This window comes from Nycticebus coucang, chromosome 3, assembly GCF_027406575.1.
Source record: "Nycticebus coucang isolate mNycCou1 chromosome 3, mNycCou1.pri, whole genome shotgun sequence".
Taxonomy (NCBI): Eukaryota; Metazoa; Chordata; class Mammalia; order Primates; family Lorisidae; genus Nycticebus; species Nycticebus coucang.
This window is the reverse complement of record NC_069782.1, coordinates 52,649,039-52,661,959: the sequence shown is the minus strand read 5'-3', so window position 1 is coordinate 52,661,959 and position 12,921 is coordinate 52,649,039. Positions and strand designations below refer to the sequence as shown.

General features: G+C 46.2%; 1 protein-coding gene and 1 non-coding gene across 3 annotated transcripts in view; both read right to left on the bottom strand.

Annotated features, from left to right (window-relative positions):
* PTPRB (protein tyrosine phosphatase receptor type B) overlaps window positions 1-12,921 on the bottom strand; it is a 133,573-nt gene that overhangs the window by 635 nt on the left and 120,017 nt on the right. For both annotated transcript variants that reach the window (XM_053583627.1, XM_053583628.1), the window contains 2 exons: window positions 11,989-12,124; window positions 2,448-2,568 (listed from right to left, as the gene is read on the bottom strand). In XM_053583627.1, the coding sequence (XP_053439602.1) occupies window positions 2,448-2,568; window positions 11,989-12,124 (257 nt within the window). The remainder of the gene's footprint in view (window positions 1-2,447; window positions 2,569-11,988; window positions 12,125-12,921) is intronic.
* Window positions 12,780-12,841, bottom strand: LOC128582821 (U7 small nuclear RNA). The gene has a single exon (XR_008379251.1). It is a non-coding gene; the product is annotated as a U7 small nuclear RNA (small nuclear RNA).

Genomic DNA, 12,921 nt, shown 5'->3' with positions numbered 1-12,921 from the left:
CAGGTGCCCAGTGGTCATCCTTGTCTAGACCAGTTAGCTTCTTACAGGAGCACCAAAGATCACTCTGAAACAGGGGTTCTCAACCTGTGGGGTGCGACCCCTTTGGGGGGTCGAATGACCCTTTCACAGGGGGTCGCCTAAATACATCCTGCATATCAGATATTTACATTACAATTACAAAGTTAAAATTACAGTTATGAAGTAGCAATGAAAATAATTTTATGGTTGGGGGTCACCACGACATGAGAAACTATATTAAAGGGTCGCGGCAGGGCGGCGCCTGTGGCTCAGTCGGTAAGGCGCCGGCCCCATATACTGAGGGTGGCGGGTTCAGACCCGGCCCCAGCCAAACTGCAACCAAAAAATAGCCGGGTGTTGTGGCGGGCGCCTGTAGTCCCAGCTACTCGGGAGGCTGAGGCAAGAGAATAGCTTAAGCCCAGGAGTTGGAGGTTGCTGTGAGCTGTGTGAGGCCATGGCACTCTACCGAGGGCCATAAAGTGAGACTCTGTCTCTACAAAAAAAAAAAAAAAAAAGGGTTGCGGCATTAGGAAGGTTGAGAACCACTGCTCTAAAAAGAGACTCTCAAACAAGTTAAAACAAGGCAAAGGAATCTCTAATTGCCCTTAGACTTCCCTCTATCCTGGGGTTTCTTAAGGAATCTGACATGCAAAAACCTTAATTAAGTGTACAGATAAATTAGGGGGTAATTATTTATAATACAAAACAATGATCTGATTTACAAAAGGTTCATCTAAATAGTAGCTCATCACTGTGCTTTACAGATTATTTAACACACTGGCTGGGTGGGTGGGTTAGACCCGGATGGTACAGAGAATGAAATAAAATGTTAGGTGACACTGCCTACCAAAGATTATTTAGAAATGGAGATAAGATAGATCTGAAACAATGCTTATCAAAGTAAAATTTTCTGATTTATGGACAGACTTCAGTCTGTGAGGTAAGGAACTGAGGCTGCTACCCTCAGCCAGGTGAGCCATAAGAAGAGTCATCCAGCTCAGTCAGGCCTTCTGATAATGGCAGCCCTGGCCGATGTTTTGGCTGCAGGATCTGGGCCAGAACCTCCAGCTGAGCCCCTCCTGAATTCCTGACCTACAGAAACTGTGAGATTAAAATATTTCAAATTGTATATAAAACCAGCACATTGTACTTCATGATTGCATTGATGTACACAGCTATGATTTAATAAAAAAAAAAATGCTGATTTTAGCAGCTAAATTGGAGGGTAATTTGTGAGGCAGTGCTAGCTAACTAATACAGTCAATCTCTACATTTGGAATTAGCCTGTGAGACAACTTAGGCCCAGAGGAGGAAGAGGCATGGGCCCCCTTCTCTTGACATTTAATTATTGCTTGATCAAGGCAGTGCCTTATAAGGCACATAATTCTTTTCTGCTGAATTTTTAATTCGAAAAATGTTACATGCTTATTTTAGAAAATTTAGAAAATATATAAAATAGAACAAAAATTATATTTTTTCTATGGTTCAGAGGAATTTATTTCGTTATTGTTTCAAATTTCCTCCTAGGCTTTTGTCCATACGTATTATTTTTGCTTGTTTCACATTCTGCTTTTTTACTTAGAGGAATGCCTGTGTTATAATAACATCCTCAAATATATCATTCTTAGGCTCAGTGGTTAGGGTGCTGGCCACATACACTGAGGCTGGCGGGTTTGAATGCAGCCCAGGCCTGCCAAACAACAATGACAGCTACAACAACAGCAACAACAAAATAGCTGGGCGTTGTGGCGGGCGCCTGTAGTCCCAGCTACTTGGGAGGCTGAGGCAAGAGAATCACTTAAGCCCAAGAGTTCGAGGTTGCTGTGAGCTGTGACGCCACAGCACTCTACTGAGGGTGACGTAGTGAGAATCTGTCTCAAAAAAAAAAAAAGTTATTCTTAAAGACTGCGTCATATTCTATTAAGTGAATGCACCACGGTGCATTTAATCTTCTATTGTCCAACAGCTAGGGCTTTTACTCAAACGTTTGGCCATGAGAAGCTTCATGTGTGATGCTTTTTCTGTACTTAGGATGGTAGGAGTTACTGGGTCACAAGATAAGAGCATGTTAAGGAGCCTGATACCCCAATTACCAAATCCTTCTCCACTGGGACTTCACAACCTGGACCCCAGTTGTGATTTCCAAGCATTTTCTTCAGTAATGAGGCTTATTGCTTGGAAAAGAAACGTAAAGCAGAGTCCTCAAGAGAGGGCGTCCTAGGCCAGGCAGGAAGAGGCAACCCCGTGAAATGGCTCCTGGACTGTGGGGTGCCCCTCCCCACCCTGCCTCTCCCATCTGTTGCCACTGTTTATAGGGAACTTCTGGTAGAAGAAATGATTGGTACATATAGGAAGAGCTTTGGCTATTAATGGTTTCCAGACTGACTATAATCTTGATGAACTTGAAAGCTAGCGAAGTAAGCTCTTACCCCTGTGATACTCTGGATTCACATTTTCGTAGATTGGAAACAAGGGATTTTCTTGTTCGCTCCGTAGCTTCCTTGCTCTGAGGACGTCTCTTACACACTGATGCAAGTACATGTACTGACACTGAGGAAAAGAAAGCAGAAAACGGGTCAGAGGAGGGCTGTTCCCAAGCATAAGGGTGATAAGAAACGTGCCAAACACGAGCAGTGACGGGAAGCCATGCACAGGTGGCCTTGAACACCACGTTCAAACCGCACAGGCCCATGTGCATGTAGTTGCTTACTTAGTAAAAGTGACACAAGTGTGCCTGCCTTTCCTCCCCCCTTCTCCCTCCCATGTCCCCCCGAGATGGCAGGACCAACCCTGCCTCCTCCTCCTCCTCAGCTGCTCAGTGTGGAGATGACGATGATGAGGGCCTGTGATGACCCACTTCACTGAATGAACAGTAAACATCTTTTCTTCCTTATGATTTTCTTAATAACATTTTTCTTTTCTCTAGTTTACTCTATTGTAAGAACACAGTATAAACCCATATTCACATAAAAATATGTGTTAATCAACTGGGTGTTTCCAGGAAGGCTTCCTGTCAACAGTGGCTATTAGGAGTTAAGTTCTGGGGGAGTCAGAAGTTATATGCAGTTGTAGGCATGGAGGTTGCCATGGACCCCTTCATTGTTCGAGGGTCAATGTCAGTAAGCAAATTTCTTGTCTATCATTTCATTATTCAGCTCTGGTACTTAAAAAATGACTGCTCTTTATTACTACTGAAAAAGGACTAATGCTAATTGGTAGAGAGGTGGCCTTTATTTGCTCTTTTAACAAGTGTGCACAGGCATACAGGATTTTCTGTCAGGGCCTAGAACTACATCTAGCACTTAGTAGGTCCTTCACAAATTAAAAAGATGAATAAATGCCAAAACTGTGCTTATTATATGCTTTCCATAAATTACCTCATTCAATGATTTCAATAACCTTCTGAAGTTGATATAATTATCAATATAAACAAAAACTCAGAAGTTAAGTAACTTCTCCAAGGTCACATAGCTCAGACATTTCCCCTGGGGTTGGCATCTCAGAATTCACGTCGTTTTTACTACATCAGTTCTCTTAGACAAATCCCAATGATATCCTTCCATTACTGAATGAGAAAATCTTTTCACTGCGTATTCTCTGCGGTTCCCCTTTATTTTGGGAACGTAGTGAGAAAAAGGAGGTGTGCACAGCAGCCCACACTGGACTGTGAGTTCTTTGAATGCATGGTCAGGGTTTTATCTAGCTCTGTTCTCTCAGCATCCCAGTTTAGGAGAATCCCAGAGGTGCCAGCTGACTTCAGAGACATGCTGGGTCGCACAGTGAGGCAGACTCACCAGTCCGCCTCTTGGGAAGTAACTGCCTTTGAAAGATAAACCCATATACAAGAGTCAGTGCTTTGGTGACCATCAAAGATCTCCAGTGACAAGGGCGTCTCAGCCTGAGGCAGTCAACCTTGTGCACTGAGCACCCTTCCTCCCTACTATCTGAACTTCTCTCAGGAAAATGGATGTCTGTGGAGCCTCAGTGCTAACCTTTAATTATACAGCAACTGCTCCGAGCCAGGGAGGGAGTGAGCAGTCTGGGCGGGGAGCAGGACGCAGCCTCCAGCTGGCCTCAGCTAGATTAGGAGGCTTCCCAGGACCTCAGTTTCCCCATCTATTACACAAGGAGGCTGAGGTCTCTTCCAGGGTGAACATCCTTTGTCTAGTAAAGGGCATAAGACTTCGTGTTGATGTCACTTAGACAAATATTATATTTCTGAGCCTCATGCTCAAGCTCATCAGTGTGATCAGCTTCAGAATAAGTATTTTGAGTTGGAAATACAAAGTAGAACTATAAGATCGTCCCCCACTAACAATCTCTCAAAATGGACAAATACTTATTTTCCTGGGTTGGCACCAGGCATTGCCCCTGACTGGAGGCTTGCCTGGTCACCTACCCAGGGGACGTTATAGGGTAGGTCTGGTATGATTAGGACATTTGAAACAACTGTATCAGTCATACATGAGGCCTGCCATAATACTAATAACTATGCTTTGCTTTTCTGCTCATAGCCCCTTCTTGCTGGAGTGTTGTACCTCAGCCTCGAAAATGTGAGGAGGGCACTGTCTTGAGAATGGTTGTTAGTACACAGCAGTCTCTTTTTGCCACCTTAAAAATGATCTACCAAATTATAGAATGACATTTCCCTGTTGCCTCCCACCCAAAACACAATTCGTATTTTCAGTTCTACTGGGATATTAAATTGCCTTGGAATCTTACAGGTAAGCTGTGAATGAGCCCTTGTACATCTGTGCTATGGCCTATTAATGAATTCAACAACGATCCACTGTGGGCTTTGAAACTAGTTAATGTTCATTAATTTGCCTTGCCTTAAATATAAATTTTTCTTTTCCCCATAGAATATCCCTCTGAAAATGACTACTAACTAAAATTATGAGATTGTTAATGTGCTTCTCTCTTTCATTCTTAATGAAAAGTAGAAAAAGTTTAATGTATGAACCTCAGGTCCTAAAATGTCTTTAAAAAACTTTTTGCTAATTGTTGCAACCTTGGTGTTAGCACATTTAGTTCCATCCAGTTTCACCATTATTTTCAGTATTGGAAGGTGTTTATAGTCTGGTATCTTTTCAAGATCCCCAAGTGCACAGTTTAGCAGATGGGCAAAGGAGACCAAATGCCTGCCAGGTGATGAAGGCAGAATTGTGTACAAAGCTTCCTAGGGGGTGGCACCATATACCGAGGGTGGCAGGTTCAAACTCGGCCCTGGCCAAACTGCAACAAAATATATAGTCTGGTGGTGTGGCAGGTGCCTGTAGTCCCAGCTACTCTGGAGACTGAGGCAAGAGAATCACCTAAGCCCAGGAGTTGGAGGTTGCTGTGAGCTGTGATTCCACAGCACTCTACCGAGGGCGATAAAGTGAGACAGTCTCTGAAAAAAAAAAAAAAAAAAGCTTCCCAGGGAACAGCAAGCCGTTAGATTCACTTCTGGGAGACGAAAATATTGAGCTAGGGAAAGGATGACATTTATAAAAATTTAAGCAAGAGTACAGCAAATTAACATCCTGGAAGCTGTGAAAAGTCTAGTGTAGGTAACGATGTAGGTTGTACAGGTGACAGGACACCTCTGGGATAGCCACCCAAATGGAACCTGCAACCCTGAGCCCTATAGCGTCCCCATGCGCCCACTCACGAGAGGCAGGTGACACTGACAGACTATGACCATTGTTTAGAAATTCTTGCTTTTTAATGTATTTATCAAAAATTATAAAGACCTGCATCCTTTTGTACCCCCAAATATAGAAGAAAGATGAGATCAACTGTCACCACAGACTCAGAAAAATAATTCAAGGGGTTACAATGCCCTTCCTGTTTTGCTAGAAGTCACCCGCAGGGGACACTGTGGATATACCTGTCTGCACCCACTTCCAGGCCAGGGACTCTGAGCCTGCAGGAGCAGCCCAACCTCGTCAGAGGCTAATGCAAGACAGATGGTACCTAGATACTGTGTGCGATCTTCTTTAATGGAGAAAAAATGGAAAGAGAACATTTCTGTCTTACTGCAGTGTTCGTTTCATTATGATTGAAATACAAGTTGATTCTGGCCCTGGGAAGGAAACCTTCCTTATTCTGGATGACTCTAAAACAGTGATGCTGAGTAGTATTATGGCACGAAGCCGGACAAGTGTTGAGCCAGGTTATAAAGAGGTTTGTGCACAAGGAAGAGAGTTTGAACTTCACTTTATAAGCAGTGGCTAGCTTTCCAAGATATTTATGCAGGGGAGTGATGCCAGCCAGGGAACTTTGATGGTGCCAGTGGTGGTGAAAACTCATCAGAGACCCACTGGGAGGCCAATGGGAGTTGGTAAAGGGCTCAATGGGGGGTGGGGGGGGGACTAGACAAAGGGAAAGGTGTGGGCAGGATGGACAGGACTTCATGAGTGCTTGGCTATGGGATTTACAGGGAAAGAAGGCAGAGTCCCTGGTGGGCACACATGGATGGCACTACTGCTCACGGAAGCTGGGAGGTATGAGGGCACGATGAGTGTTGTTGCTGTTGGTTTTGTTTGTTTGTTTTTTAAGGTTAGTTAACAAGCTCCACTTTGAGCTTTTTGAGTTTGAAATGACTGCGAGGCTTCCAGGTGGAATAGTCTGGTCAGCAAATACTTAGGTGAATGATGGGGAAGGGGAATTAGATTTGGGAAACATACCAGGATGGGTGTTACTTGGAACCATGGGAGTAGAGCACATCACAGAGCATGGAGCTGGTGAGAGGACAGAACTGCTGGGAACTCAGACACTGAGGAGCCAGCACAGAATCCAAAGGGGAAACTCAGACTGCGAGGAGGCCAGTGGAGGAGCCAGCACAGGATCCTCAGGAGGGAACTGAGACCCTAAGGAGGCCAGTGGAGGAGCCAGCACAGGATCCTCAGGAGGGAACTGAGACCCTAAGGAGGCCAGTGGAGGAGTCACCATAGGATCCTCAGGAGGGAACTCAGTCCCTGAGGAGGCCAGTGGAGGAGCCAGCACAGGATCCTCTGGAGGGAACTCAGTCCCTGAGGAGGCCAGTGGAGGAGCCAGCGCAGGATCCTCAGGAAGGAACTCAGACCCTGAGGAGGCCAGTGGAGGAGCCAGCACAGGATCCTCTGGAGGGAACTCAGTCCCTGAGGAGGCCAGTGGAGGAGCCAGTGCAGGATCCTCAGGAAGGAACTCAGACCCTGAGGAGGCCAGTGGAGGAGCCAGCACAGGATCCTCTGGAGGGAACTCAGACCCTGAGGAGGCCAGTGGAGGAGCCAGCACAGGATCCTCTGGAGGGAACTCAGTCCCTGAGGAGGCCAGTGGAGGAGCCAGTGCAGGATCCTCAGGAAGGAACTCAGACCCTGAGGAGGCCAGTGGAGGAGCCAGTGCAGGATCCTCAGGAAGGAACTCAGACCCTGAGGAGGCCAGTGGAGGAGCCAGCACAGGATCCTCTGGAGGGAACTCAGACCCTGAGGAGGCCAGTGGAGGAGCCAGCACAGGATCCTCTGGAGGGAACTCAGTCCCTGAGGAGGCCAGTGGAGGAGCCAGTGCAGGATCCTCAGGAAGGAACTCAGACCCTGAGGAGGCCAGTGGAGGAGCCAGCACAGGATCCTCTGGAGGGAACTCGGTCCCTGAGGAGGCCAGTGGAGGATCCAGCACAGGATCCTCTGGAGGGAACTCAGTCCCTGAGGAGGCCAGTGGAGGATCCAGCACAGGATCCTCTGGAGGGAACTCAGTCCCTGAGGAGGCCAGTGGAGGAGCCAGCACAGGATCCTCTGGAGGGAACTCAGTCCCTGAGGAGGCCAGTGGAGGAGCCAGCGCAGGATCCTCAGGAAGGAACTCAGACCCTGAGGAGGCCAGTGGAGGAGCCAGCGCAGGATCCTCAGGGAGGGAACTCAGACCCTGAGGAGGCCAGCAGAGGAGCCAGCGCAGAATCCTCAGGGAGGGAACTCAGACCCTGAGGAGGCCAGCGGAGGAACCATAACAAGATCCTCAGGGAGGGAACTCAGACCCTGAGCAGGCCTGTGTAGGAGCCAGGACAGAATCCTCAGGAGGGAACTCAGAACCTGAGGAGGCCAGTGGAGGAATTCACACAGGATCCTCGGGGAGGTGGGTGAGAGGGAAGGGGAGATTAGGAAAAAGAAGGAGCTTTTTCTTTCTTTCTTTTTTTTTTCTTTTGAGGCAGAATGTCACCACATCCATGTGGGTAAAGTGCCGTGGTGTCATAGCTCTCTCACAGCAGCCTCTAACTAGGCTCAGGTGATTGATCCTCCTGCCTCAGCGTACTGAGTAGCTGGGCCTACAGGTGCCCACCACAATGCCCAGCTCTACTGTATTTTATTTTTTTTGAGACAAGAGTCTCAAGCTGTCACCCTGGATAGAGTGCCATGGTGTCATAGCTCACAGCAAACTCCAACTCAGGCTCAAGTGAGCCTCTTGCCTCAGTTTTTCCATTTTTAGTAGAGACAGGATCTCACTTTTGCTCAAGCTGGTCTCAAAGTTGTGAGCTCAGGCCTCGGCCTCGCCCGCCTCAGCCTCCCAGAGTGCTGGGATTATAGGCATTAGCCATTGTGCCCAGCACCCAGCTCTATTTTTAGTAGAGATGGAGTTTCGATCTTGCTCAGTCTGGCCTTAAACTCCTGAGCTCAGGTGATCAGAGTGCTGGGATTATAGGTGTGAGCCACCACTGCTGGTCCTAGGAGTCAATTCTAAGAAGGAAGAACCGTTCTGGCACATTGTGTTACCTCTGTGCTGAAAGTCAACCAATGATTTTTACATTACAGTTTCTGCTCCTGCCAAAAAAGTATCTCCAGAATTTTGGGCAGATGTATAGCCAAAGAAACCTCTGACAATTACTAGAGAGTCTGATCACACACACACACACACATACACACCTCGGTATTATTTACAATGTTATAACCTCCTGTTCCCCAAATTACAAATTAAGTGTGGCTTGAGTTTGTAGAAGTGACAATAAACTAATAGTGAAATATTAATGCTGACTTTTTAGCAACATAATTATAGGGTATTTGTTTATTTATTTGACAGATTAAAAAATACTGAGGACATAGAAAAGGAAAATAAGTTCCCCAGGAACACAGAGTCATGTGGAGAAAGCTAGAGGATAACAATTATGATACAGGGGGTATGATTCTACAGCCTTGGATCAGTGGGCAAAGCCATATGGCAGTCATCAGGGCTGCTGAAACCCAGCAGGTAGAAAGGTTGAGGATAATGGGTGGCTCAGGCTGATGCCTCCTGCACCCACTGTCAGCCCATCAACACCAGGAGACACAGACACCACGGTCTGCGTCCACGGTCAACCTGTCAGCACCAGGAGACACAGACAGACACCACAGTCTGTGCCAAGAGACACAGATACCACAGTCTGCGTCCACCATCAACCCATCAGACACCACAGTCTACAGCCACCGTCAACCCATCAGACACCATGGTCTACAGCCACCGTCAACCCATTACACACCACAGTCTACACCCACGGTCAACCCATCAGCACCGAGGGACACAGACACCATGATCTGCGCCACTGCACTTTCAACCCATCAGCACCGAGGGACACGGACACCACAGTCTGCCTCCTGAAGTGATGGGGCAGGAGGTACTCAGCGTCACTGGTGGTAGAAGAGGCTGAGTTTAATCGACCCTCTGCATCTAACGACCAGCTGACAGAAACCACAGGCAGGAGAGGAACACATAACCACCAGGAAGATGCAATCAGTCCCTTCCAGAATGTGGGGAAATCTATGGAACAAATGAGCTGCTTCCTTTAACAAATAAATGGCATGGAAAACAAATGGGAGGGAAGGTGATTGCAGAGTAAAATGTACTTAAGAGGTATTTCAACCAATGAAATGTGTCCATTTGGGTTCTAGTAAAAACCAACTATAGTTTTTTTATGAAAAGTAATTTTTGGAGATAATCCAGGATATTTAAATAGTGGCTGGATATGAGATGATACTTGGGAATTATGGTTAAAATTATTAGGTATGCTAACGATATTGTGGTCGTAATTTTAAAGAGTTCTTATTTCTAAAAACAAACATATACATTTAAAGATAAAATAACATGTGTAAGTAGTATCTGCTTTAAAATATTCCAGTGGGAATGATGAAGGAGAACAGTGTGTGTAGGATACACACATGGATGGGAACGAACGCAAATCACTGGTACTTAGAGAAGCTGGAGTCTTTGCACACAGAAACCCATCGCACTGTTTTCCGTAGTTTTGTGTATTTAAAAAATTTATAATAAAACATTTAGAGTCTAGTGGAATAATTGTTACAGTGAAAATACTCCCAGCCCAGGGCAACGGTGAGGGGAGAGGACCTGGGGGTGGGTGCTCCTGCAGGAGTCCATTGTTTCACCAGATACGCAGGGGGAAGTGTGCAGGGTGTCAACATGTGCTGCACGAGGACAGATTTAGGGGTCAGGGTGGGTTCAGCAAAACCCAGGGGGCGCTTTGTTGCAGGAGACCCACTTCCATGGACCGATGTGTGTGTGCAATCTCCATGTACGCTATGACTCTAAGAGGGGGCACAGCAGCATGTGGAACTTTTCACTTGCAAAAAGTGAAGTTTATATGGTAATCTTTTTTCTTTTCTTTTTTTAATACAGAGGATTTTGCAGAGTTACCTGGGGAATAACGTGGGGAACACAAGGGTAAAAGAACTTGAGCTTGGCCGCCATGTAGGCAGGGGAGTGGGGGAAGCAGGTCTGACACTTGGACTGTGGGGCAGTGGGTGTTGGCACCAGGGGCATCGGATGCTCTGGAATAGCGTCCCAGCCAGCGTCCCACACCATGGCTGTGGGCTTTAGGCAAAGCCCTTTAGCCTCTGGACTTCAGGTTACTGATCCGGAAATGGAATATAATCTTATTTGGTTATTGTGAAAATATAATGAGATGTTCAAAGATGCCTTGAAGATGTACAACGGAAACACTTAGTATTCACAGTCAACATACGGCTCCCCTGGTGTTTCCTGAAATGAGGGTGCAAGTGTGGAAGGGCTCGGGGAGACAGGACATTGGAATCTTCTTCTTTCTGTCTAATAGAAATGCATGTGCTCATGCAGCCTATCTTAAAGTGATCTTCAAGATGGACTGACCTGACCATTCCTCCATGTGAAACGCAGTGCTCAAATAATTCATCTTTCTTCCTCCCTGAGAAGGGACAGAAAGAAATGGGCTTCCAGAGGGATGGGAGGAAGGCCTGGCCTGCTCAACAGGGAAGTTGGAGGGGCCCATGGAAATGTGAGAGCACTGTCATCCCCACTCAGCAACTCTCACCAAAAAATGGGAAAAGAACATGGTTATGAGATAACTGAGGCAACCAATGACCAATAGAAAAGGCCAGTAATTCCTGGAGGCAACAAGAGGCCAAAGAAAGAGTTGCAACCAATTTCAGAGAGAAAGAGGCATCGACGCCCCGCACGGCCTATGCATCTCCAGCTCTCTCAGCTCTTCTCCTTCCTGAGAGGGACCCACGTCTGACTCTCCTTGGAAGCACTCTTAGCTTTCTCTTTGTTCTTAAATAAAATTTACACAGAAGCTTGTGTAGGTTCTTTTGTTTTCTGTCCACACTGCCTGTGTGGCTCCAGTCTTATTTTCAGTTTCTATTCACTTTTGCTTTCAATTCCCACCATGTCTCAGTTGAACTTTTCAGTTCAGCCTAGTAAGTAATCAAACCAGTGTTCAGAGAACCGGGACCCCCGACTCCCAACACTACCCACCTAAATCAATTCTTCCAGAGCAGAGCAACCACATTAGTAAAGATAAGGGCACACACCATCTGAAAGGGCACTGAGATTTGTTTTAAAGTTACAAGTCCTAAAAATGATTGACCTTCCCTCTCTCACTTTCTAATGTGTCATGGTCACTTCTCCTTGTCAGATTAAAGTCCAGGATCCTTTTTTATTGTTGGAGTCTGGGGGGAAGAGGATGGTGGTCTGTGTCTTTCGGAACGCAACACTTACCTCAGTCTGGACCATGTGGACCCTGTGGAGCCGGAGGTCGTGCACTGCCCCGTAAATGTCCACAGAGTCCGTGGAGTCTAACTGCTGCAGGATGCGGTCCAGTGCAATGAAGGTCCCGGTCCTGCCCACACCAGCGCTGGAAGAGAGGACAAAGGCAGATGGAGGCTTTCACACATGTCAATTTTGCCTTTTAAGACTGCACCTGGAGGTTGGCACAATCCTTCTTTTCTCTCCCAAGTTATGGGAGAAGATAGGGGTATCTCTTTCTCTGAATGTGCTTTCTCTCCTAAAGAACCCAGAGCCCTGTGTTCTATTACTTTCCTCTTCCTTTCTTTCCTTCAGATGCACTTGGTATGTATAATTTCCATACATGTTTTTCCTACATACATGTAAACACATTAAAATATATTTATTTTATGATTCCAACATTTACTGAAATGGTAACATGTTTTATGTATCTCTTTGCCAACTCTTCTACTCAATATGGTATTTTGAGATTTATCCGTGTTGTTACAGGCAGATCTAGCTTCTTTTAACTATTCTACAGCTTTCATAAACCATCTAGTCTCTACTGGTAGACGAGGAGGTCATTTTTAGTTTTTCTCTATTAAAACTTGTGTGCAATGAACATCATCGTGCACATGTGTGGAGACACCTCAGGGGTAACAGGTGGAGGCAGAACTTCTGGGTTAATCATCACCCATGAGCACCTTCAGCTTCACTAGGGATTGCAAATTGTTCCCCAAAGTGATTCTATTGTCTGAGGATTTTTTTTGGGTGGGTGGGGGGGGGTGGATCTTCCAGTGGAGACAGGAAAACCTGCTAGACAAATTCTAAAAGAGCTGTGATTCTTGTCTGGGGATTTTGGATGCACACATTTGGAAGATGAAGAACCAGTTCTCCAGCAGTCCTGGGCCAAAATGCTACTACTAT